Raw genomic sequence first — 25992 nt, 5'->3', positions numbered from 1 at the left:
TTTACTTTTCCACAAAGCCATGCTTATGCCCACGTCAGCGTCTCGGGTCCGATTCTCGTCGACGCTCTTGAGGCTCTCCATTGCTTCGTTTTCGCCGACAGCTTATAGGATCATGGCCTCGTCACCGTCGTCGCTTTCGCGAGCCTCGGTTTCGTTCGCGAAGCAGAAGCAGCGGACTCTGAGCTTATCGTCGGCGCTTCCGTCGCTGAGCTGCTCGGCGCCAAGGTGGAGCCACGGCGTCGACTGGCGGGCACCGCTCAGCCTCCGCGTCCAGTCCCGGACCACCGCTCCGGGTCTCGAACGGCTCGAGCGAAAGCTATCCACTCTCGGTATTGTTCTTTTGCTCTGGATTGTACACACACAGCGGTTTATGTATGAGTTCGCAGGAAATGGTGGAAATGTTAAAGGTTGTATTTTTTTGGATGAATAATGTTAAAAGGTTGTATTTTTGGATTATATATATATTTTGATGTTTGTCTTGTCTCTACATCTCTAGCCTGGTACTCTCGCTCTCTCTCTATCTACGTTCTCGTCGCTGTCTGTTGCGATTGCTGTTAGTTTTACGACTCAGAATGCTTAGTTGGTGGCTTCTCCGGTGAAGGTGTACACGGTGTTTTACTAGGGTTTGGGTAGTTGTGAAGGGCTTCGAGTGGTTTGGTGAAGATGGATTTTGTGAGCCGGTTTTACGTTGAGGCTAAAACGTTCGAGCTCTCGGTGGCTGAAGGGGCCTCTGTTCTCCGGCTAGAGGAAAGGAGAAGGGGCTTGTCCCCTGGTGCGTTCTTGGGGAAGTTATGTACTGCTTGGTTAAAGCGAAGGGCGTTCATCGTTCAGAGAGGCTCCAACTGGTACGGCCGGTTTTTGGAGGTGGCGGTATACGCGGTGTGAGGACGGAGAGGACTCATCATTATGCCGGAGGGACGAGAAGGGCGGGGTTGGAGTTGTTTTGCCGCTGAACTAAGAAAGGCGAAGGCTTTCTTTGACTCCCTGGTGCAGTGGCCAGCCTTCTGGTGATCCCTCGATCTTCGTCGGGGATGGAGGCGTGTTCTGGGGTAGTGGGGTTGATAACAAGTCCTACGTGGAGGCGGTGAGACAAAAGGGGAAGGCGACGGTGGCTTTCGAAGCCATCCTCGTTTGACCGTAGGACCGCTGGGTAAGGCTGGTGGAGAAGTGCCTGCAACGCCTGCTATGCAGTCCCTGCCCTCTTTTCGCTCTGCAAAGGATGAGGAGAATCAGTTGGAGAAACTAAGGGCATTGTTTGAGTAACAATTTTTTATTTTTTTTAATTATATTTTATTATTTTTCAGAAATAAGTTTGAGTTATTTTTTGGAATTCAAATTTTACTCGGGTTTTATTTATTCAACTTTTTCTAATTTTGTTTCAAATTTTCTAAACCATCTAAATATAATTTAAAAAACAAATTATCTTGATATTCGCACACCCAATTGAGTCCTATAGAGGGGAAGTGGATCAAGCCCTTTTCTCTGTTGAGAGGCTTAAGGTGTGTGGGTTGGCCATGTTATGCCTTTTTCAAAGGACCAGGCGTGTGGGGTGAAAAAAATAATTCATCCTAAGGTCTTAGTTAGCCGGGGCCACTGTGGGGCCATTATACAGTCATGGTATATTAAAGATTTTTTTTTTTTAAAGAGTACATTAATATACATAGTAGGACATCACCTTAGTCCAAAAGAATAAATTAATGGACTTGGGTCCACTTAAGTATATTATCCACTCACTTTTCTTTTTTTTTTTTAATTTTTTAATTTTTTATTTTCTCAATATGGGACACAAACCTTACAAGTGCACTCACAACATTCTTATTCATTGTGATGTTACTTATGCCATTTGGAGTGCCTTGTTTAGTCGTTTTGAACTTTTTTGGGTTATGCCTAAACATGTAGTCAATCTGTATGTTTGTGGACTTTTGTCCTTCTTTTCGCCTTTAGGCAGACCATTCCTTGTATACATTCTGTGTTCTAGGGTTGCGCTCTTATGCGCTTTTCAATGAAATGAATCACTTATGAAAAAGAAAAAAGAACAAAAATTATTTGGGGTGGTTTCTTTTGATGTAATTTAGTAATAAAGCAACGTGTCTATGCTTGATTTTTGGTATTTGTTTTTTTAGTATTTTTGGGCTGTAAAATCATGTATGGTTGGTTTCTGGTAAATTGTGGATAAAGATTTTGAGGGTTTTTACGATGAATATGAAATGTCTGGATAGATTCCTTCAGTGAATCATTGTCACACAAACTTTTGATTATTTTTTTCTCCATTCAATTTATTCAGCTTCTGAACATGCGTTCAAGGGAATATTGACCAGTCTTCCCAAGCCTGGAGGTGGCGAGTTTGGGAAATTCTATAGTTTGCCTGCTCTGAATGATCCAAGAATTGGTATGTACATATGTTAAATTTATTCTACTCATGAGATATATTATATATATTCTTTGTTTGTTCATAATCCTCTAGCTTAGCATGCTTTAATTGCATTCTAGATTCTATTTTAAACCAATTATATTCCTGAATGAATCATATTCACTATATTCTGATGATGATTTAATTTTATTTCACTTATCAAAAAAAAAAAAAAAAAAAATCATATTCACTAATTTCTTGACAAAGTCATATTTGCCTTTTTGTGTATTGCAGACAGGCTGCCATACTCTATAAGGATACTTTTGGAATCTGCTATACGTAATTGTGACAACTTTCAAGTTACCAAGGATGATGTTGAAAAGATTATTGATTGGGAGAATACATCCCCTAAGCAAGTTGAAATTCCCTTCAAGCCTGCTCGTGTGCTCTTGCAGGTTTGTAGCTTGACTTCAGATCAAGATTGTGTTGGTTTGAATTTTGATAAGTATAGCCCACATTGTCTGAGGCGCGCTTGTTGCTTTTACCAGGACTTTACTGGAGTACCCTCAGTGGTCGACCTTGCTTGCATGCGGGATGCTATGAATAAGCTCGGTGCTGATTCTAACAAGATCAATCCGTTGGTTTGTAGAATTTTCCATTTTATGAAATGCAGTTAAATTTTATTGCATGATTAAATACCGGTGACTTTCATTTTTAGGGTTTTTAGACGCCTGTGTGTTAAGGCACAAATAGTCAGTACCAAAAATGTTATCCTTCATATGAACATATATAGTTATTATATATCATTATTCTTCATAGCTTTGTATATTTGGACAGCTGCTTGTGTGTCTCATCTGATGATTAGTTATAGTTATTTTCTTGTTCTTTTTGCTAATTCTAGTTAGGTGTTTAATTTTGTATACTTCTTATGCTTTTATTGAGATTTGTCGATTACTTATAAGAAAAATATATATATTTGCATCCAGGTTCCAGTAGATATTGTTGTTGATCTTTCTGTTCAAGTTGACGCCAGATCCAAAAATGCAGTACAGGCTAATATGGAACTTGAGTTTCAGAAACATAAGGAGATATTTACTTTTCTTAAGTGGGGATCATCTGCTTTCCATAAGATGCTCGTTGTTCCTCTTGGTTCTGGAATTGGTCACCAGGTAAGGAATTTGGCATAATTTATTTGCACAAAAAAATCTTTTTTTTTTTTTTTTTTGCGTGCAACTTGTTTGAGTTTTGAGGTGCTTTTCTCAGATTGGCTCTGGGCACTAGGTTGCAACTTTTACCACCATACCTGCCTTTGAGCCTCTTTAGATAGGCCTTGCTTGCTGTTAAACCAGTCACTTTTGTTGATGGAAATTGATGGATTTGGAACTCTGTCTTTCTGATTGATTGTAGGTTAATCTAGAATACCTTGGAAAGGTTGTTTTTAACACTGATGGCATTCTCTACCCTGATAGTGTGGTTGGTACTGATTCCCACACAACCATGATTGATGGGTTGGGAGTTGCAGGCTGGGTAGTTGGAGGAATAGAAGCTGACGCAGCAATGCTTGGTCAGGTGAAGTGTGATTTGTTTGCAAGCTCTACTCTTTTAGGTTTATCTGGCTGAACTTCAAAACCTTCTCCCACATGCTAACTATCATTCTTTAGTAAAGATATGTGCATAATTGACTTTGTGTCTGCTTGGACTCTGTGATTGCAAACTCCACAGCCAATGAGCATGGTGTTGCCTGGTGTTGTTGGATTCAAGTTGTCGGGGAAACTCCGTAATGGTGTCGCTTCTACTGACTTAGTTTTAACTGTGATCCAAATGTTGAGAGAGCATGGTGTTGTTGGCAAGTTTGTTGAATTTTATGGTAATAAAGCTAATGAATTTGAAATTAGAAATTCCAGTCACTGAAATAGAATTTAAGGAAGCTGCTCCTAGTACTCTAAACCATTTACATATGCCTACAGGTGAGGGTATGGGTGAATTATCGCTAGCTGATAGGGCCACTATTGCTAACATGTCTCCTGAACATGGGGCAATCATGGGCTTCTTCCCTGTTGATCATGTCACGTTGCAGTATCTCAAATTAACTGGAAGAAGTGATGAGACAGTGAGATTTTCCTTTTCTTTTTCTTTTTTTTCTTTCTAAATTTGTAATTCCTTATCTGGGGTGACCATCATTTTTCTTATATAATAGGTATCAATGATAGAAGCATATTTGCGTGCAAACAAAATTTTTGTTGACTACAATGAGGTAATTGTCTTCATTAGTAGATAGTGAATTAAAGACGGAAGTCTTAGATATATATGAGAGGTTAAGAAGAATATTTTTGTGATCCAGCCTCAACAAGAAAGAGCATATACATCTTGTCTACAGTTGGACATGGCAGATGTTGAACCCTGCGTTTCAGTAACAAAGCGGTAAGCTTTATTTTTCCTCCCCTTTGGCGCATATTTTTTTGTTTTTTCTTTAATCCGTGATTTATTATTTGTTAACAGGCCTCTTGATCGAGTTGCATTGAAAGAGATGAAGGCTCACTGGCATGCACGTCTTGATGAGCCAGTTGGAGATGAGGTGGGTTGCAAACAGGGCCTTTTTTGATTTGGGCCTTTTCATGTGATACAAAAAATTACAAAGGCCCATGTTGGGCCTGGCCCAGCCCAAAGGTCTCACTTAATATTTTAGGCCAAGTCCAATCCTAAATATAACTGAGTTCTATCCACCAAACTATTAAATCACTACTTATTTCATCAAAAGCTTGAATTAATAGGTATAAGTAAATTTAATTATTTAATTAATATTTTAACACTCTTTATGTGTGGGACTAAATTAAACAACATGCGGACTATTTGAGTTGAAATTGGGGTAAATTGTGAGGATGAAGATTCGAACTCACAACCTTTGCTCTTATTCATGATAATTTTTTTTTTTTTTAAAAAAATAAATAAAAATTTAAACTTTTTCATTGTCGAGCATACCTTTTTCAGCCCATCTAAGGACTTCTTAGGAAGAGTGTTTGTTTTATTAAGATGAGTGTCATTTTGTAAACTTTCTTTATTCTCAAACGGAAGGAGTATCATTTTAACAATTTTTTTAATTCAACAAATCTCATTTTTTAAAGATTTTTTTTTTTTAGCAAAATGATTGAACTTTGTTCATTTTATTCAAGTCTACCTTGCGTTCTGAAAGACATCATGATAGCAGTAGAATCAAGAATGCATTCATAGATTTTTAACTTGTAGATGTGATGCTAGGCTCGTAGATTGTCTTTTTTTTCTTTTTTTCCTTTTAAATTGATTTGTTTCTTATGCCTGTAATTGTGAGCTTTCTGTTTCTTCCAGGACGTTGCTAAACCAAAGGGCGAACGGGAGAGGATCGAATATTTTGTGCATACATTTATATTTGGATATTTGCGTGCACGCAAATTTTTTGTTGACAACAATGAGGTACTGTCTCCTGTTTCTAAATATAAAAAAAGAAAAGGAAAATTGCATCATTGGTCCTGTGGTTGGCTTAAATTATAAATCGCTCCCTATGGTATCAAAATTAATTCAGAGATTCATGTGGTTGGCTTAATTTATAAATTGTTTTTTGGCCCCTACCCTCAGACGTGTTAAAGTGTTCTACATGCCAAGAGATACATGACTTGGGCACTTTATATCCTATAGACACGTCTCCTTTGTCAATGCATCTTTTGAGAGTGAATTAGGCTTATGGACTTTTACATGGTATCGGAGTAGGTTCCTTGGACGATGATGAACCTTTCCCTCCCGATGGTGAACACATGTTTGGCCAAAAAGTTGCCACATGTGAATGACGTATTAAAGTGTCCCACATTGTCAAGAAATACATGACCTGGTCACTTTAGAAGTCATTAACACCTCTCCTCTCTCAATGTGTTTTTTGAGAGAGTAAGACCCATGGACTTTTACATGGGAGTGGATTGCTTAATTGGAACTGATCTTGACCCTTGCCTGGTTAGCCAACATTCTAGGGTGTGGGATTGCTTCCTTGCCGGTGAAGTATGTCGGTCTTCCTTTGGGGGCTTCCTATAAGTCTACTCATATTTGGGACGAGATAATCGAGAAGATAGAGGATCGACTGGCTAGTTGGAAAAGGTTATACCTCTCTTAGGGTGGTAGAGTCATCCTTATTAAGAGTACCCTCGCCAATTTACCTACTTATTATTTGTCTCTGTTCCCTATTTCGGGGAGTGTTGCTACTCACATTGAGAAGTTACAACAGAATTTTCTTTGGGCTGGGATGGGTGAAGAGTTCAAATATCACTTGGTCAGTTGGTCAAAGGTTTGTAACCCAATTTCTGAAGGGGGGGTTGGGTATTAGGAACTTGTTGATGTTCAACCACGCTTTGTTAGGAAAATAGTTATGGCGGTTTGGTATTGAAAGGGATGCTTGGTGGAGAGTTGCGGTGGACTCTAAGTTTGGCAGTTTGTGGGGTGGGTGGTGCTCTTGTGAGCCTGTAAGTGCCTTTGGAGTGGGGTTGTGGAAGAAGATCAGGAAAGAGTGGGAGGCTTTTTGGTTTTGCTAGATTTGAGGTGAGGGATGGGGTTAGGACAATTTTGGCACGATCTGTGGTGCGGGGATACAGTTCTAAATGAAGTTTTTCCTAATCTCTTTGGTATTGCTCAGGTGAAGGATGCCTTAGTTGCGGATAATAAGGAGGTTTTGGGCGGTTCTACTCAGTGGAACGTAAGCTTTGTTAGAGAGGCGCGTGATTGAGAAGTGGTTGTCTTTGCTTAATTCTTCTAGGTGTTGGTGAGTAGAGATCGTGCAGATAGGCTCTGGTGGGTCTCTTCCAAGAAAAGTTTGTTCAAGGTCAAGTCCTTCTTCAGCTCTTTGGCTGGCTCTGAAGGTAGACACTTTCTTTGGAAGAGTGTGTGGCGGACCCAAGCTCCTTCGAGGGCGGCTTTTTTTGCATGGTCGGCAACCTTAGGCAAGATCCTTACTGTGGACAATTTTAGGAAGAGGCATATCATCATTGTGGACAGATGTTGCTTGTGCAAGAGAGATGAGGAATTTGTGGACCCCATTCTTTCACTGTGATGTGGCTTTCTCTCTGTGGAATAACATATTTACTCGGTTTGATATGTCTTAGGTTATGCCTAGAAGAGTTAACGACTTATTTGCCTGTTGGTGGAAGTCTGAAAGGCCAATGAGTGCTGCAATTTGGAAGATGATTCCAATCTGCATTTTTTGGTGTGTTTGGAAGGAAAGAAATCTTAGGTATTTCGAGGATTTGGAAAGTTCTATAAAGGATATTTTAACTTCATTTTTTCATACATTGTATCTTTGAACAGTGGCTTTTTTGTTACCACTGTTCGTTTTCTATTCCTAGTTAGCCAGTTAGGTCTTTCCTTTTGTATACTTCTAGTGTACTCAGGGGCGCCTACTCTTTCAATATGACTAAATTTACTTATAAAAAAAACTAAAGACGGGCTCTGCTGGGCCAGGCACACTGCTCAGTCCACGATCAAGTCTACTTGCAAATGAGTTCTGTTTGCTGATCCAAGTTTTTTCATTTGGTTCTTTATGCATTCTTGTTTTGTAATTTCAATTTTAGTGTTCAATAGCTATTACCTGTTTTGTAATATTTCTGATGGATAGTTTTCTGGTGCATCTTAAAAAGTGATCAGAGCAAACTTTAGAAAATTTTACTATTAGTTAGTTTAGTTGTCAAACCTGAAATGAATAAATGATTGAACTTTGCTCATTTTATTCAAGTCTACCTTGGGTTCCGAAGGACATCATGATGGCAGTAGAATGCATTACGTAGATATTTAACTTCTACATGTGTTGCCAGGCTCATTGATTGTGTTTTTTTTTTTTTTTTTTTTTTTGTTTCTTGTGCCTGTAATTGTGAGCTTTCTGTTTCTTCCAGGGCTTTGCTGTACCAAAGGAAGAACAGGATAAGGTGGCGAAATTTTCATTCAATGGACAACCTGCGGAACTTAAGCATGGCAGTGTGGTCATTTCAGCTATTACGAGTTGTACAAACACATCGAACCCTAGTGTCATGCTTGGTGCAGGTCTTGTTGCAAAGAAAGCCTGTGAACTAGGTTTGCAGGTGATTTTTGGCTTCTGAAAATGCACTTTCTATTTCTTATGTGGTAGGATATTTTTCTGACATGTAATTGAAGTACTTATGAACCAGGTTAAACCGTGGATTAAAATGAGTCTTGCTCCTGCTTCTGGAGTTGTTACAAAATACTTGCTCCAGAGGTATGCCCAGTTTGTCTTTTGATTACCTGATCATTAAACAACTCAACTCAACTTATTTAACCCATAGTCTTTTGAGTGTCTGATATCTTTCACAATGAAGTCACATTTTTTTCTCGTGTGTATTTGTAGTGGTCTGCAAAAATACTTGAACGACCTAGGCTTTCATATTGTTGGTTATGGATGCACAACATGTACTGGCAATTCGGGGGAACTTGATGAATCAGTCGCTTCTGCAATTTCAGAAAACGGTATTACTGTGAATATGCTTTCATTACTTTTTAGTAATAAGAATAGGTGAAAATTTCATTTTTGTTTTATGCAAATTCAGGACTCCTTCGGACATAAGGCTTGTCTGAATTCGTTTTGCTGTTTACATGAGTCTTTTTACAGTCTTGTTTTATGTGCTACATATAATGCAAAAGTTCAACCAATGTTGCTGCTGGCCATTCTCTGGCTTTTACATGAATTATGCCTTTTCTTTTGCTTTGTTCAATCATAAGCTCAACTTGGGTTGCATTTTACAAGTCTCTGCTTTGAAGTTTAAAAAAATTCCGTTTTAGTTTCAGGTCCTTGTACTTTCTTGTGTTGTTTAATCTACTTTATTTTTCTCTTTTATGTAATGCTCTTCATTTACCTTTGCAGACATTGTTGCTGCTGCTGTTCTTTCTGGAAACCGAAAGTTTAAAGGCCGTGTTCATCGATTAACAAGAGCCAACTACCTTGCTTCGCCTCCTTTGGTTGTTGCCTATGCACTTGCTGGCACGGTATTGGCATAACTTTTAAGTGGTCATAGACTTGTTTCCCAATTTGAAGTGAAGCTACATATAACTTGATGATTTGAACTTAAAAGGACAAAGCCTTTTAAGATATTATGCAGTCATTCTTCGAGTTCTGCATAAAACGTTTACCCAAATAAGGCATGGCCTTTTAGGACTAGTAGTAATATGTAATCCTGGCAGATGCCATCTATAGTGTTACTTCAAGACTGGGAGTTGGATGGTATTCTGTACTTAAGTTTTAGCTAGTGGTTCAAACTTGTAGAAATCTAGGACATTTATAATAGTATGAACCTGGTATTTTCGTACAATGGGAGTTAGAAAGGTATGTTTATAATTCTTAGTCCCTAAACTCTGTTTCTTCCAGCATCCCCCCACCCCACCCCACCCCCCCCGGCTTCTCCCAGGCAAAACAAAACTATATCCATTATCCACGCTGGTCCTACCAGAAAAATGACTCACCTTTTTCTTGTATAACTGCTTAATCTCAATTGTCACATCCTTTTGACGATTCCAGGTTGACATCGACTTTGATAAAGAGCCAATTGGAACAGGGAAAGATGGGAAGAATGTATTCTTCAAAGACATCTGGCCCAGTAATGAAGAAATCGCAGAGGTAGATGACTTTTGGTCGATATTTTATGATAGAAACTATTTATGGTGAAACTTGTGTAATAATTGTACCCGAATGAATGTCAAATGTTATTCATTTATAGGTTGTCCAATCTAGCCTGTTGCCTGATATGTTCAAGAGCACTTATGAGGCTATCGCAAAGGGCAACCCTATGTGGAATCAGCTGTCAATCCCTTCTTCCACCCTTTACTCTTGGGATCCAAACTCAACCTACATTCATGAGCCACCATATTTCAAGGACATGACTATGGACCCGCCTGGTCCTCATGGAGTAAAAGATGCCTACTGCTTGCTCAACTTAGGCTACAGTGTGAGTGTAACCACTGATCTTATATCTCCAGCTGGGAGTATTGACAAGGATAGCCCTGCGGCAAAGTATCTCCTTGAGCGTGGGGTTGCTCCCAAGGACTTCAATTCCTATGGTAGTCGCCGTGGCAATGATGAAGTCATGGCAAGGGGTACCTTTGCCAGCAATTGTCTTTTCAACAGGCTTATGAATGGGGAATTTGGCCCAAAGACAGTTCACATCCCAACAGGAGAGAAACTTTATGTGTTTGATGCAGCAATGGTGAGTGTCGAAATATGTTGCTTCTTTCTGGACACTTTTTTTTTATCTAAAGAGTTGAAAAGAGTATCGTCCCATTTGCAGAAGTACAAGGCTGCTGGGCAGGACACAATTGTCTTAGCTGGAGCGGAGTATGGAAGTGGCAGCTCTCGAGATTGGTCTGCTAAGGGTCCAGCGCTACTGGTGTGTTATAAATTTTGATGTTCCTCATAATCTCTATCTCTCTCCAATTCTTTTACTTGGTTGCTTATAAAGGGAAATTTCTCTACTAGGGAGTGAAAGCTGTGATAGCTAAGAGCTTTGGGGCAACCCATCGCAGCAATCTGGTGGGAATGGGGATCATTCCACTTTGTTTCAAACCTGGTGAGGATGTAGAAACACTTGGATTGACGGGTCATGAGCGCTACACAATAGACCTTCCAAGCAAAATCAGTGACATAAGGGCTGGCCAAGATGTAACTGTGACAACTGACAATGGCAAATCTTTCACGTGCACCATCCGCTTTGATACCGAGGTACTTAACCCAGACTTTCCGTTGTTTGGATGATTGATTTGTATGGTAAGATAGTTGGTGATTTGGGGGGTTGCCCTTGTGCGTTCAGTTTTTAAATTTGATAGGCATACTATTGCTTCTTCTGCAGCTGGAGTTGGCATATTTTGATCATGGTGGCATTCTTCCGTACGTCATCCGAAACCTGATCAAACACTAAACAATTGAGCTCCTGCGCCTACATGAGCATTTCCTGCACCATTTAGCTATTTTAGCTACCTAAAAATACATATTTCTATTTTAGAAACTAGTTTTTCAATATAAGCTCTAACGTATTATCTATTATATTCTCTACTTTCTTTAAATATTTTTTCTCAATGTTTTTTTTTTTAATCTACTCTCTCTCTCTCTCTCTCTCTCTCTATCTATCTATCTATCTATCGACGAGACCAGTGGAGCAAACACCACACCGCACGCCAGCAAACCCAATGGAGCAACCATCATTCTCCCATTTGGCCATTCATGTAGCAGAATTTCAGCAAAGAGCCAGAGACACCCATTTGGACATAACTCACAACAGCTCGATACCATGTGTTTCTAACTTTCTCAAACCCAATTTAGAGAAAACACAATATGGGTTTCTTCATATCAAAAAAAGTAAAAGGGTATCTCAGATTTTCTCTTTAAGAAAATCCACGAGAATAATGTGTTTTTCAAACATTCGACGGTAACGTCATACCCAATTTGCCAAAGAACACGGATCTGTTGGCTTGGAATATCCAGTTTTAATTTTTACTTATCAAAAAAGAACAGAATAAAAAACTGTAAGCTAAAGGATTTCTTTGATCTGGACTTCGTCGACCACTTCGACAGACTGCTGGACTCTCTCCTCTTCAAAAAGATCGGTGACGTCAAGGCTCAGAGCTGCTGTCCTGTGGTGTCGCCGTGCTTCCACTCGCTTGTCCCGCAGGCTCTCAAAATGTGGTGGTTATTTTTGCGTAAAACTAAAATTTGGCTCCTACAATTAGATTTCCGCCAGTGGGAATGGCTGATTGAAGGAGCTTCTTGAATCTTTTATTTACTAATGCGGCTTTACTGTGCTCTTTATTATGGATAGGAATTCTCTTCATAAGACCCTATGAATGGATTAAAACTTCAGATTTATTCTACAACTACAAAGATTCAATAATGAGTCGAAGCAATAACAAAAATATATATTTTTTCATAATCTTGGGAGAGAGTTTGCGAATAGACCAAGGGATAAGTATGAATGTTATGCAAGGAGACATTGCTTTTATTGATTCAAATTGAAGAGTGATATGAAATCAGTCTATTTCTAGCATCATATCTATAGTTGGCACATTTGTCATAGTTAGAAGCTCCAGCTCCGTATCAAGGTCAAGGTCATGGTCAATATCGCTACCACAAATTGTTGAAGCTTCTATAAAAGTGAGACTAAGCAATAAAGTACCTCATATTTTTTCCATCGGACTATCTCGCAATCCCTTCTACAGCTCGGCCAGCAAGAATACCTTGACCAAGCATCAGATGTTGCCCGTGTTATCCTAACATTCTTAAAGGTTATGGAAAGCAGGTTTTGATGAACAGAAGTTTACTTACCTCCACTACCAATGTGGTGTTAGTGAAGAAAAATCGTCCTCTTTATGGTCGTCGATTATAAATATTGTTTGTCCGGTATACAAATTTGTTGGGAAACATTCTTCATCTCCAAACACTCCCTTTTCAATCAAAATAAATACTACTGTACAGTCAAAAGCAAGCACATTACAGGGTAATACAGCATAATAGAATGTTGTAAATGGTAGGACATTAGTTCCAACTGTGTAGAGATTTGCTGGTTTGTGAGGCCAGAGCTACTGCCTTGGCTCTTGTATCCGTCATCATCCACTCCCTCTCTGCACGCCGCTGGTGTTGCCTTGCGTTCTTTGCTCGCTTCGGTGCTAACCGAGTGTCTCTTTCCACAAATGCAAGTCTAAATTTTTCAGCAACAGACAATTCAGGGCGGCTTGAAAGAGATGGAGAAGAGAGAGTCTTTGGATTAAACCCACACACTGCCCATGTTGTTGGATCAATATCCTTGACAACAGGATCATCCAATGTAATATTTGGCAATGCTTCCCTTGGTACTGCATCTCCCCTGAAACAAAAGGGTGATGATGGCTTGGGATTTACCATAATGCGTGGACATTCAGTGGACAAAATCTCCAAAGAATCTTTATCAATCTTTGGCTGCAAAGAGAGAGAGATAAGTATAAGAAAGGAAAAAACTGGTAAACTGGGGACAAAGAACCAATTATCCAGGAGTTAGCCATACCCACACAAGCCAGCGCAGTGACCCTGCACCATTTGCAATTTCTGCGGCATCAAGCTCCTCCCATGAATCGCCATCTGCGTCAATCAGCTTTGGTTTAAATAGACCCAAGCATCTACGTGCAGTGTAGTCACTCCTTGGGGAACCTCTGCAACATTAACTTCAATTCATAACCTGTTATGAGGTTTGTACCCCTAGTCAAAACCCAAAGAACTAAAACAACCAAAAAGTTGCCTATATTCTATTTGGTTAAGTTCCATGCTGCAGCAATGAAGTTTTAACAAAGCACTTTCCATCTATATGCTTCACATATAAAACTGCTCAGACCTTTTCCTTTAACAAGTTATGGAAAGATCTCAATAAAGCATGAAAGTACCTTGGAATATGCACTTAGTTCAGCTAATACTTATGTCTTTCAACTCTCAGCCCTCATACAAAAACAAAAAGGGAAGAATTCTACCAAAGGGTACCTCTTGAAATTTACTACAAATTATTACAGAATATTTACAGTTGGGAAGATAAGAAAAAAGACAAAGGACATAATTATTTTAGTGCATCCTAAAACAACACAAATCATCAAAAGCTCCACAACAAAACTCAATTTTACAGAACCGGCCAAACCCAACATTCAAAACTTTAAAAAGGTTGAGAATAAGAGTGTACCCGCATCTTAATGTTTCTAATGAGTGGCAATTCTCCACAAGTTCAGAAAATCCAGTGGTAGTAATTTTATAGCACCCACTGCAAATTAAAAAAAAAAAAGGTCAAATAATTGAAACCTTCCACAAACCAAATTGAACTTCGATAACAAAATATGTACTGAGCCCATTATGGCGTAAAAATGTAAAATAAACACTAAATGTATATGAGAAAGAAGACAAAAGAGAATCTAATAATTCATTAATTTGATCTTGGGGAAGTCTAACAACATAAATGAGTATATAAGAAAGAAATTAATGAGACCTAAGATTTTCTAAAGCCTATAAAGCTCCACTAATGAGCCACTGTGAGTAATTTGTCCATTGGTATAACTTATCTTTGAGATTATTAACCAAAAAAGAGAGAATATGCAACTCATAATATCAATGTAAAGACAGATTTAAGAGAATATAGCCATCTACTTCACATATCGTTTTCATACAAAAAACATGTTTCATTTATGGTCCATTTGTCATATCTCTGATGTTCCAGCCTAATGCAACGAATACAAAGTTAACAATTATCTGACTCAAGCATTCCACCCAACAGTATAAAGTGTAAAGACCATACATAAAATCCATTCTCCTAGCACCCCATTTCCATGCACATCCATCATTAACATCATATATCTGATGGTCCATGTAATGTGAAATTTATGAATTTAGATTGAGAAAAATTCAAATTTCTGTACCTAATATCCACGGCTCGGAGAAATTTGCATGTTTCCACCACTTTCACTAAGCCAAGATCAGAGACATCTGAACCAGAAATGTCAAGAACTTCCCAGGAACTATCAGCCAAAGAGATGATGACTTCATCATTGAGCAGCCTTCTTCTCCTTGCAATTGCTGCAATTGCCATCTGTTGTTCAATGACATCAGAAAAAAGATCACAAATCAACAGGAATTTTGTTCAAACATTACAGTTAAATGCTAAGCTTCTACACATGCAATGAAAAACATTGAGATGTAGACCATACACAAAACGGCACATCTTTAAAAACTTCTGGATTATAAATTTAATCTATTTGGAGTTGAATGTGATCTAGTTATCCTCTTCCCTTCCAGAGCTAATAAATTTCTTTTACAGAACTCATAGTTTTCTCATTATAAGTCATATGAATTACAAACTTTGAGCTTTAATGAAACATAGTTTTTAGTGTTTGGCTTTAACCTGAAGAATTCATTTGTAATAATGAATACACATGAATGACATGATTCAGTTTCACACATGTCAATGTTCATTCTTCTCCCTCTTATTGCCATCTTATATTCCTTCTTATTCTTCTCCCCACAACATACTTTGGATATTTTTTGGACTGAAATTTTGTGGTTCTCGATGGAAAACTATCTTGCATTACAACAAATAGCAAATTAAAAAGAAGAAAAAAACAACTAGCAATTTACAACATAAATAGCATCCGGTCTAAAATTATTAGGCTGCCCACTTTAAATATCTCCCAAGGTGTACATAAACATATTACACTGAAGGAAAAGCACATTTGATTGAGCACCTTGGAAACGCATCTTTGCAAAAGACTAAAGCAAATATCAAATGCATCTATGAGCACCTCATTTAAGCATAACAAGCAAAAAAATGAAGATTTCTCTTCAAGAATACAAGCGTCAACAACCCAAAAAATCCAAATGCTCTCCACTTGCTACCCGGTAAAGAAGAAAGGCCCAAAAAACGAATACCGAAATCTATTGCCTATATCTTTGTATTCATATTCATACATATCTAGAACATATATCCCAAACTCAATATATATATTCGGTAAAAGTGCAAAATATAGTGAGAAACCAAGTAAAAAATACAAATTGAGAGTGGTTCGAGGAGCAACCTTAGTATCTGCCGGAAAGTTGATGGCAATCTCACCCAAGTCTTCAATGATATCCTCCAAATGCTTCCCGACAACTCCTAGGCACAAACTAAACAAAGTTGGAGGCTTTGTCTTCTTAGGTAATCCTGCTACTAACAAAATCAACAACTAAGCACTAGAATTTTCCGTTTTAACACATTACAAATAACATAAACTTCCTAAGGCCATGTTTGGCTTCTTAGAAACCTAATGGTCAAATTATTTATAGAAACAAAAAGCATACACATAGGCTTAAATTTCAACAGAGAGATAGAAACACACCAGAGGATTGGAGGGTGGTGAGTTTTCTCGAAGATTTGGAATTGGAATTCAAATCTAGCTTCTCCACTGATATCCTCACCGCCATCCCCAAAACGAGAGAGAGAGAGAGAGAGAGAGAGATTTATGCGATTTTATATTTTTTCCGTTTTATAAATGCCCTGAATTAAAATCAAAAATTACAGTTTTATCCTGCTATGAGACTTCGTCATGGCCTGTAATGCTTGGGGGTATTTTAGTATATTGAATGCAATGTTGCCGGCCTGGGCTTTTAGAAATTTGAATCGCCTTTTCCCTGGCAGTAGTAGTAGTACCGAACTGGCACCAACCAACTTGATTCAAGATCGGAGAAATACGGCGCCGTTTAGATCTCAATGGTGAAGGGACTAGTGCTACAAGGAGGGCAAACCCTGCCGGCCGACGTGGCGCAGGTGATCGATCAGCTGGAGCGCCACTGCTTCGCCCCCGATGGTTCCCTTGTCCCCAAACCCGCTTTCTACGACCTCCAACTCGTACTCTCTCTCTGGCTCGCTCTCTCGTTTGTTTGGTTGCTGACAAAACTGTTGCCGAATTTTGTGAAGAAAAATGCAATTCATTTCTAAGCAGCCAAACATGGCCGAATTCTTTATTTTTTTTTTGAATTGATAGAGTTACTGAATGTAAAACATGGATTTTCACTGCGTTTGTTTGGTTGCCGAACCAAAATGTAGGCAAATTTTGGAACAAAACAGGCAATTCATTTCTACGCAGCCAAACTGAGCCAAATTTCTTGTTGTTTTTTCTGATTAGAATTGAGTTTGAATAATGTGTAGGCGAGAGAGGAAATGTCTAGGGAAAGGCTGCGGTACTTGGAAGCCATGGTTAGGTCTTGACGCGATTTCATTTTCCTCTGTTGTTGGTTTGTCTGATTTGAAATTATACGTGTTTCACTGTGATTTTGAATGTAGGCAGTCTATTGCGAGGCCATTGCGATGGTGGAGGAGTATCAGCAGGCGGTTTCAGTGCGGGGCGACGTCCAGGGTTTGTACCCGCAGCAGCTTGGCTTGAACAACTCCCCTCAGGTTTCAAATCCTCACATTTGGAACTTCATTTTTTTGGGAGTAATATGTATAATTGAGAGCTTGGCATGGCTGATGGGAACTTGTTTCTAAAATTTATTTGCGTTCTTGCTTCTAGCGTAACGGTCTTAGAGTTGTTTCTTATTGGTGGCGTGCAAGTTTTTTTCATTTTAATCTGTTCTGAGAGAGGGATGATGTTGCAAATGTTCGTTTAAAGTTTGAAGCTTTTGAGTACCTTCTTTTGATACAAAACCGAGATTATCTTCTATTGTGGATAGGGAATGCCATACAAGATACTTAAGGGATATGTCATGTACTCATGCCTTGGCATTGGATGCGAGATGTGTGTGCTCTTGTACGTATATCAGTAGGGATTTTGCGTATCTGATATGGATTATCCTTATTGGGAAATGGAGAATGAACATTTTTGTTTGTAGTAGCAATAGAAAGGGAGGGGGGGACGAGGCGCGAATAAAGTAGAAGCCATCATCTAGTTTTAGTTTTTCGTGTAATCATTTTGTTTTGTGTTTTTGTTTGTGTTAATGACTGAATTATATAATCCAAAAGACTGCTGGGCAGCTCAGTTTACATAAAACATTCAGATATGCCGGAAGAATTCTAGAATTTACAATAACAGGATTGTAACGTCTAATGGGTTTCAGGTATACAAGACTTTAGAGCATCGAATGGTCATTGCAGAAGCAGCTCAAAAGTTGAGGCTTCCTCTTATCTCCAAAGATGGTGAAGTTCAGGAAGATGACATTGAAAAACTGAGTATAATGTCACGAAGCTCTCTTGACAGTACGAGTACCAGTGCCACAATGAGCTCAAGCTCAAGCTCAACGAATTATACAACTGCGAATAGCACCACTAGTGTGGCAAATAACGCTGTTAGTGCTGGTGATGTGGGGGAACCTGGAGTTGGCGGTGTTCCTAATCGCTTTCTTGGAATCACACCTGCTTATTTATGGCAAACTCAGCTCCAGCAATTGCCATTTTCCATGGTATGATAACCCACATGAAGATGCACACAAACTCTCATGACGTTTCTTCTCTATTTTTTCAGCTCTGACATTTTCTTTATATGTTATTGTGTGATGTCTATTGAATATTGATTTTCTTTTTCTAACATTTAAAGACCTAAACTTGGAGGCCTTTCAGTATTAATTGAAAACCTTTGAGAACTTACTCTGACTTTGCAATTGTAGGATATGGCAGACTACCAGATGTCTCTTTCTCGTGAGATTGAGGCTCGTTTGAAAGATAAGTGTGATAAGTTAGGTGATGCCTTTATAATGGACGATATTGGTAGGCTCTCTCTCTCTCTCTGTGTGAAATCAAAATAGCCCATGTATGTCCTCATGACGTGCATATTCGTGATGTATTTCCTGGGGGATAGTTGGTTTTGTTATACACCATGTGAAAAATCACCTTGGATCAGTGTGGCAAACTGTTGATCCAGAATTTTCCATTACATTTATATAGGTATAGAATGGCTGGATGAACTGCTGCCATGCACAGTTGAGACTGATGCTTTGTATATTCGTTTTTCTTTCTTTTTCTCTCCTTTTCTTTGGGTGGTTTTGGTTGGGGGCGCGGGGGAACTGTCTAACAAACACAAATACATTTGCATATATGGTGTTATCTGCAATTTGTTACCCCATCTTTTCCTGATGCAGACTCATCATCTGGGCATCAATCTTCAAGTGCTCGGCTTCCAGAAAGGTTTGAGCTACTCTCTCACTAGAATTCTTTGCGACATATCTCTTCCACCTAAAGAGATACTATATGCTAACCATTTGCAATATTATTTGATAAGTACTTCTTGATTTCTGCATAATCGTTTTTTCCTTGTTATGTAGTTCCAGTTGTTTAGATGTGTCTGATTCAAACAGCCAAATCACTGGTTATGGGAGGACGTTTTGTTTCTATAATTAGTAAAAATTTGCTGCTTAGGGATCCAACTTATAGTTTCTATTCTCAAGAAAGTGCAACCCAATTTGTGATTCTTTTATGCCATGGAGAAGGGTCAATATATGTAAGGTTTGGCTGTAAAATTGTGTGGTTCCCAACTCTTTATATAATTTAATTTAGAAGTCTTCCGTGGAAAAGGGAATTTGCTGATAGAAGGTGTGCAGCTGGAAAGGATAGTGTTTGGTCACCTTTTTTTCTTTTTTTGTCGGAAAGAAAAATGGTTTTATAAGAGGATTTTTCTACGAGGAAGGACATACGAACCACAGAGAGAACCTGAAACAATATAGCAATTCAAACTAAAAGGGAAACAATCCTAGGACTGAGGACACATTTGGAACACAAGTGCACTCCTTTGAGAGGGGTGGAAGAGGATTCCTAATTTCTGTTAGTGAGAAAGGTGTACAAACTACTAAGAAAACTCATGTATAAGCCTCCCTGTCCTGTATTGGTTTGTTTTCTCCCTAGATCGATATCCATCATTATCTTCTTATTTTGAATGCCCTATTTTAAGAATCAATAATTACATTTTTACTAGTTTCAACCTTCCATGTGTTATGAAAACTGTTCTTGAGCTTCAATTGGGCTGTGCATATGTACACTGGCAAAAAATAAATAGTATCTTTGCCAGATACAGCTGAATGGCAAGCAAGTTTTGTCTAGCTGACCAAGTAGTTGGCATGAAGTTTTTGTTTGTGTATTACAAAACAAATTTTTTAACTGCTTAAGGAGAAGGAGACAAATTTCTTTATTGTCTTCTCTTTATCCTGTTCCCCGATCGTGGAATGGCTTATTTTTATGCACTTCTTATTGTAATGAAATGCATGTTCCAATTGCTGGAATCAACATTCTCAATATTTATGTAGCCTGAGTTTACTGTGCTTGTGTAACTTTCCAAATTACCAGGGTAAAGTTGATAATCGAGGAGATTGAAAGGGAAGAAGCAGCTCTGCGGGAGGACCTCTATTCCGCTGATAGAAAATTTGCTGAATACTATAATGTATGTGAATAGGCAATTTTCGTAATATTGACTTAATATTTTTCCCTTTACCCGTTTTATTAGGAAAAATTTGTTTGTGTTGATATTCAATTCTTCTTTTTTTTTTCTTTTTTTTTTGCCCCAACTAGGTCTTAGAGCAGATACTTGGAGTTCTTATTAAGCTTGTTAAAGATTTGAAGTTGCAACATCAACATAAATATGTAAGTATCTACTTTGTTACTGTCTTCGATGGCCAGGTTTTCTTTGTGTCTCACACTATTACTTCATTATGTTTTTATATGACTCCGTTCTTATCCCTCGTGAAGGCAGCTTGAACTTATTGTTTCTAAATAATTTATAGGATGAATTGCAAAAAACATGGCTGTGCAAACGGTGTGAGACCATGAGTGCAAAATTGAGGTTTGTTATACCATTTGCTGTAATTTAATATCTAATTTCTGCCATTATTGTTGCTCAGAAACTAAAATGATGTAATTCTGATCCCTTGTACCATCCTTCTTAATTTGACTCTTTTGATGTTAGCTGATATGTATGCTAACACGCATGTCGGCTATGACTTGTGAAACATGACATGCATATTTTTTCCCCCATTTGTTACCAAACACAAGCATCGCTGAGGTCACCACTGATTGACTTTATGGTATTCATTTGTTTTCCAGTAATATAGCTTCTTATGTATAAGCAGATACTTCATAGGCACAAAAATTACTCCATATTGACTATAGTTTCTTACCGGTTTGAGTCTTGTTGTAAAATTCTGTTGATTTATATGTGATGAATGTGATATGCGCCATCATTTCTAAGGGTTCTGGAGCATGTTCTCCTGCTTGAAACTTATACCCAGGAGTCAATACCAGCCCTTCATAAAATAAGGTACTAAATGATGACACTTTCTTGATTGAATGTGCAGTTTTTGGTTCAAGGTAAAATGTTAATCATTTTTACTTGTTTCTAGGAAGTATCTTCTTGAGGCTACAGAAGAAGCTTCTATTGCCTATAATAAAGCGGTATGTTCTTCCATATGAGATTCAGTGTTCTAGTAAATTATTCAGTTTTCATTTTCATTCTATTTGATTTCTGGTCGTGAGTTGGATTCATATTTTACTGTGCATGGGTCTTGATGAAATATGTAACAGCCTAAACAATGAATCACTGGCTCATGCCAGTTTTGCTGAATGTTTCATATTGTTCTTTTGTGTGAATGGCAACAACGCAGAATAGCTTATTTATTTTCCCCACTGTAGTTATATTCAATTCCATTTGCCAATAAGTCAAGTTTTTCATTGTTTTAAACTGATTTTTCTCACACATTTTGGGTTTTCTATTGCCTCCCCTTTTCTCTTCTAGGGATTTTCGATAATAAATAGGATTTACCTAAGCTAGTTTTCTGACTTCTATATGAGATGGTTTTGGCCATTTAATATTGTTGATATTGCGAATCTGTGTACAAGAAACGTGAGCTTCTGCATGAAAAGCTAACAATAAATACAGTTTTCTGTCTTACCATGGATATCATTATGTTTATTTGTTTTGACTATCTCTTTCCCGCTCCTCACTTTCTTTTTTAATTCAATACTTTTACCAGGTTACACGTCTTCGTGAGTATCAAGGGGTTGATCCTCACTTTGACACAATTGCGAGGCAGTACCATGATATTGTAAAGGTAATTCTCGTATACATTTTGGATACATGTCAGTTTAATAGACTTAATTAGAGGAATTTCCTTCAACCCAGATTGAAAGAAAACTCTGTGCTCCTAATATCGTCAAAATTCCGTACAGAAATTGGAAAACATGCAATGGACAATCCACCAAGTTGAAATGGACCTGAAACGCTTACCAGATCAGCAAACCTCATGAACTTCCCTAGTTCCATCTGGTTTTACTGGCCCTAGTTATTTTTATCATGTTTGACTACTTTTGAGCTATTGTGTCCCAATATCCAATTCATTTCTTCACCATCCAGAATTCCAGATGTGTTTTGTGTAGCATATAGTCTTTTGATTTTTCTCCCTTCATTGGAGATATTCTTTAGCTTTTTTATGTGTGCTTTGAACCTAGTGGATTGGTCATCGACAGCTAGTTGGGGGTGTTTTGGAGAAGTGCGTCCTCATAGGAAGGCACCATGTAAATCCTCATCACATTTGCTCATGTATACCCATCCACATTCTCTCATGAGTGCCAAGAATTTCAAATATTTCTTATGCTCAGACATTGAATTTACACGCATGAGTAATTCGAACTTAACCCTTTTTCACAAAAAAGAAAAATACTCAGTTTGTTAATGCTTTTTAGAGGGTTTTTTAAGTGTTTTATGAGTATTTTGAGTTCTTTATTAATATTGAAGATGCATAAACAAACAAAGTCAGATAGAGGGTAATAGAGTGGGGATGGCTTAAGGGGAAAAGTTTTACAAACGGTATTTTTAAGTGGAAATGAAATTCATATCAAAGGTGAGAAAATTTTATTTATGATAATTTTTTAAGAAAAAAATAAAAGAAAGAAGGAATTTTCTTCTAAGATTTCATGTCAGATATGTTTTTGTTTATATACTGCATTTAGTTGGGTAGATTCTCATGTGTACTAGAGAATGCATGATTTTCTATCACCCAACTTGCTCCAAAATATTCTTTGTAGGTGTGAGCGATGCAAAAACTAAATATAAAAGAGTATAAAGGTATGACAAATCTCTGCGTTTAATATATATATATATATATATATGAGAAGACAGTTTTAATAAAGTCAATAAAAAAAAAAAAAAAAAGCCATCCACAAATCATGCCTTATCTCATTACAAACAATATAATATTTATATGGTAATAGGGTCAAGATTTCTATCATTCTTAAAATATTTTAACATGTAGAATTTTTTTAAAAAAAATTCAAATCAAATTATTAAAATCTTTTTTTTTTATGCTAATATTAAAATCTTATTATATTTATATTTATATTTTAAAATATGATAGCCTCTTAATAAGTAACAAATATTTAAATTCTAATCCTTTAATTTAAAGGGTTAAATTCAAAACTAGTAAATGCTATTAATGTTTATCTTAATACTCATTGAGTTTTAAACAATGATTAAATCATAAAAGACATGGGGTGGTCGTGAGCCACCTTTGGCCAGAGGTGGCCGCGTACCACCCCTAGATCCCTTAAGGGTAGTTGTGCGGCCACCTGCATTGACAAGCCACTCCTTTTCCTTTTTAAAATTGTTTTTTTTTTTAAAAAAAATAATTATAATAATAATTGTTTAAGTTTTATACATTTATATTTTTGTATTAAGATTGACACGGGTCGTTATCTTATTGATGCTGACGTGGCACTTAATGCTATCTGTTAAATTTTTTTAATGGAATTTGACTCCAAAAACCGATTTGTAAATTAGGTCAAACCATATCAATTTTTAAATTTATTTCTTTATCTAAAGTAATTTTTAAATTTATTTTAATACTACATAAAATAATTTGTAATTTAAATCTAGCAGATATGCTAATGATGCAATTTTCCCATAAAAAAAATAGCCTGCAAACGTTAAATTTGATGCACCGTGTTTCCGTCTCTATCTGGTGGAATCTGGATTCTTCTTTCCATTGGGACCCACAACGGACTTTATTTGACTCTTTTCGGATGCCAGTCCGGCCTGGTGGGTGCGTTCAATGAACGCACTCTCAAAAACTCTAGCACTCAATCTTCACCGTCCACACGTCCCAAACCGACTTCCGGCCCGGCTCAGGATGATTCGTGGCTAAAGAAAAGAAGCGTGTCACGCTCCCCAACCCACCCACTATATATATAGCCCAACGCACCCTCCGTTTTCTCTCGTAGAAATCCGACTCTTGCTTGAAAGCACCTGCTTTTTTCCTTCAGGTAAGATTCTGGAAGACCTTTTTTCGTTGTCTTCTTTATGTTAATCCTATAACTATAAATTTTTTGTATGTTAGTTTCTTTTTGTCTTTTTTTGATGATTTATTTTTCTGAGGTTTGGGGGGTTTATGTTATTTGATTATGTGTGTGTTTGTGAGGGAAAGCGGTTGATATTTTTTGTTTTGTTTGAATTTCTGCTTATGGGTTGCTTAGAAGAGAAGAAATAAGACATTATAGCAGTATGTTTTGTGGGTTACGTGAATCGTTGAGAGGGAAAGCAAGGAAAACAAGTTGATCTTCTAGCAATAGTGTTTGTGGGTTACACGAATTGTTTGGAAAGGATGTGTCTTTGTGTTTAGAAGTATGATCCTTTGTTCTATCATGAATTGAATTTGTATGTTGCAGTGCTTGGGTTGTGTGAATTTTATCCTCTGTATGAATCTTCTTGGTTAAAACGAAAGAATCAAAGGAAATATAATAACAAGTTCAATCTTTCTGAGAAAACTTTGCCTATCTATCAAAAAGTGTGAATGTTTTTTGAGATGTTAAGAAGATGTTGAAGTACATGCTTCTTGAGGATTTAGCAATTGACATGAATTTTTGTTTTTGATTCGTCTGTTCAGCTTTCGCGTGATTGCATTAAAGAGAAGAGCTTTTCTTGGTTGTTTAAGGTTTCAAACAGACCAAGTACATGGTTGAACTAGACGTCCAGATTCCCACTGCTTTCGACCCGTTTGCTGACGCCGAGAACTTGGATGGCACCGGAGCCAAGGAGTATGTTCATATCCGCATCCAGCAGAGGAATGGGAAGAAGTGCCTAACCACAGTGCAAGGCCTCAAGGGGAACTTCAGCTACGACAAGATCCTTAAGGACTTCAAGAAACAGTTCTGCTGCAACGGGAATGTGGTGCAGGACAAGTTGATGGGGAAGATTATCCAGCTCCAAGGGGATCAGCGCAAGAACGCGTCCCAGTTTCTTGTTCAGGCTGGGATTGTGAAAAAGGAGCAGATCAAGATACATGGTTTTTAAGGAATTGGGTGCTACTATATATTTTGTGTTTGGTGCCTGTGGGTTTGTCAGCTAAGATATATTATTCTGGCAACATTTATATATATGCGTGTGGGGTTTCCATACCCGTTTAAGCTTTTGTGTCTTGACTGGCTTTTTTGTTTTAGTTGATGGGGATTTCTGTAGATTGTGATGAAGTTCCGAAATTAATAATACTGGATTCTATTCCTTTGAAATCTCTCTCTCTCTCTCTCTCTCTCTCTCTCTAGTAATGGTTGAAGCTATATGCCTGGTTCTATCCTCTGGGTGAAGAAATCTATAATAAAGAAAACAGGGGAAGAAATAGACATAGGATAAATAAGATAATTTTGAAATGGTTCGATGTTAGAAACTTACCATTACATGAGAGAAGAGTTCGATATAGCTATATATAGCCTATATTCTCGTTTTTCGTTTTCATTGCTCGATAATCTTTACATTACAAATAACTTCAATAAGATAGATTTGATTACAATTAAACTTGGCATCAATTAATCCTAACAAAGAAATCCTATATTTTAACACTAGAGTAGGCTCATCATCTCAAGTTCAGCCATTAGGCCCTTCCTTGCATCTAGTTTCCAGTAGCAACTCTGTTTACTAAACGAAACAGACTTCAACTTCCCATCCAAATCTCTTTAGAGTACAGCAACTTCGTATGTCCACCACTGGTAAATCTAGGACTACTCACTACTCAGGTGCAGGTTCAGATTTTTTTCTTCTTCCATGATTGTTATCTCATTCCAGCTTCTTGTTGGAGCTCTCCACTCATGTCATGAATTAAGCATCCTTAATCACATTATGTGATTGATTCACTATGA

General features: G+C 37.7%; 4 protein-coding genes across 8 annotated transcripts; 3 read left to right on the top strand and 1 right to left on the bottom strand.

The window, feature by feature from the left end:
- Window positions 1–11378, top strand: LOC133876395 (aconitate hydratase, cytoplasmic-like). 2 transcript variants are annotated; one of them, XM_062314667.1, is made up of 21 exons: window positions 1–329; window positions 2285–2389; window positions 2645–2805; window positions 2899–2991; window positions 3337–3519; window positions 3758–3919; window positions 4073–4217; window positions 4318–4460; window positions 4548–4604; window positions 4692–4771; window positions 4850–4925; window positions 5693–5797; window positions 8251–8436; window positions 8524–8591; window positions 8721–8839; window positions 9234–9355; window positions 9885–9983; window positions 10084–10569; window positions 10651–10749; window positions 10839–11081; window positions 11209–11378. In XM_062314667.1, the coding sequence occupies exons 1-21, from the start codon at window positions 20–22 to the stop codon at window positions 11275–11277; spliced, it is 3111 nt and encodes a 1036-aa protein (XP_062170651.1). In that variant the 5' UTR covers window positions 1–19; the 3' UTR covers window positions 11278–11378. The 2 variants fall into 2 exon arrangements, with proteins under 2 accessions (XP_062170651.1, XP_062170649.1); XM_062314665.1 differs by lacking the exon at window positions 1–329 and having other exon boundaries at window positions 2252–2389.
- Window positions 11379–12696: 1318 nt separating this feature from the next.
- LOC133875292 (uncharacterized) lies at window positions 12697–16377 on the bottom strand. Of its 4 annotated transcripts, none has more exons than XM_062313381.1 (6): window positions 16232–16377; window positions 15932–16059; window positions 14780–14949; window positions 14053–14130; window positions 13393–13537; window positions 12697–13307 (listed from the first exon to the last, which is right to left on the bottom strand). In XM_062313381.1, exons 1-6 carry the CDS (start codon window positions 16314–16316, stop codon window positions 12888–12890), a joined length of 1026 nt encoding a protein of 341 aa, XP_062169365.1. In that variant the 5' UTR covers window positions 16317–16377; the 3' UTR covers window positions 12697–12887. The 4 variants fall into 4 exon arrangements, with proteins under 4 accessions (XP_062169365.1, XP_062169364.1, XP_062169366.1 ...); XM_062313380.1 differs by having other exon boundaries at window positions 15932–16062; window positions 16232–16367; XM_062313382.1 differs by having other exon boundaries at window positions 15932–16056; window positions 16232–16360.
- A 112-nt stretch (window positions 16378–16489) lies between these two features.
- Window positions 16490–22466, top strand: LOC133874971 (AUGMIN subunit 4). Its single transcript, XM_062312926.1, has 13 exons — window positions 16490–16740; window positions 17041–17088; window positions 17176–17289; window positions 17949–18290; window positions 18495–18594; window positions 18966–19011; window positions 20164–20257; window positions 20386–20457; window positions 20598–20656; window positions 21062–21130; window positions 21213–21264; window positions 21843–21920; window positions 22039–22466. Exons 1-13 carry the CDS (start codon window positions 16603–16605, stop codon window positions 22114–22116), a joined length of 1290 nt encoding a protein of 429 aa, XP_062168910.1. The 5' UTR covers window positions 16490–16602; the 3' UTR covers window positions 22117–22466.
- Window positions 22467–23965: 1499 nt separating this feature from the next.
- Window positions 23966–25368, top strand: LOC133874972 (protein translation factor SUI1 homolog). The gene is made up of 2 exons (XM_062312927.1): window positions 23966–24126; window positions 24747–25368. Exon 2 carries the CDS (start codon window positions 24815–24817, stop codon window positions 25151–25153), a length of 339 nt encoding a protein of 112 aa, XP_062168911.1. The 5' UTR covers window positions 23966–24126; window positions 24747–24814; the 3' UTR covers window positions 25154–25368.
- The last annotated feature ends 624 nt before the right edge of the window (window positions 25369–25992 follow it).

Source organism: Alnus glutinosa, chromosome 8, assembly GCF_958979055.1.
Source record: "Alnus glutinosa chromosome 8, dhAlnGlut1.1, whole genome shotgun sequence".
In the NCBI taxonomy this organism is placed as follows: Eukaryota; Viridiplantae; Streptophyta; class Magnoliopsida; order Fagales; family Betulaceae; genus Alnus; species Alnus glutinosa.
Note: the sequence above shows the minus strand (reverse complement) of the source record. Positions and strands in the feature narration are given on the sequence as shown.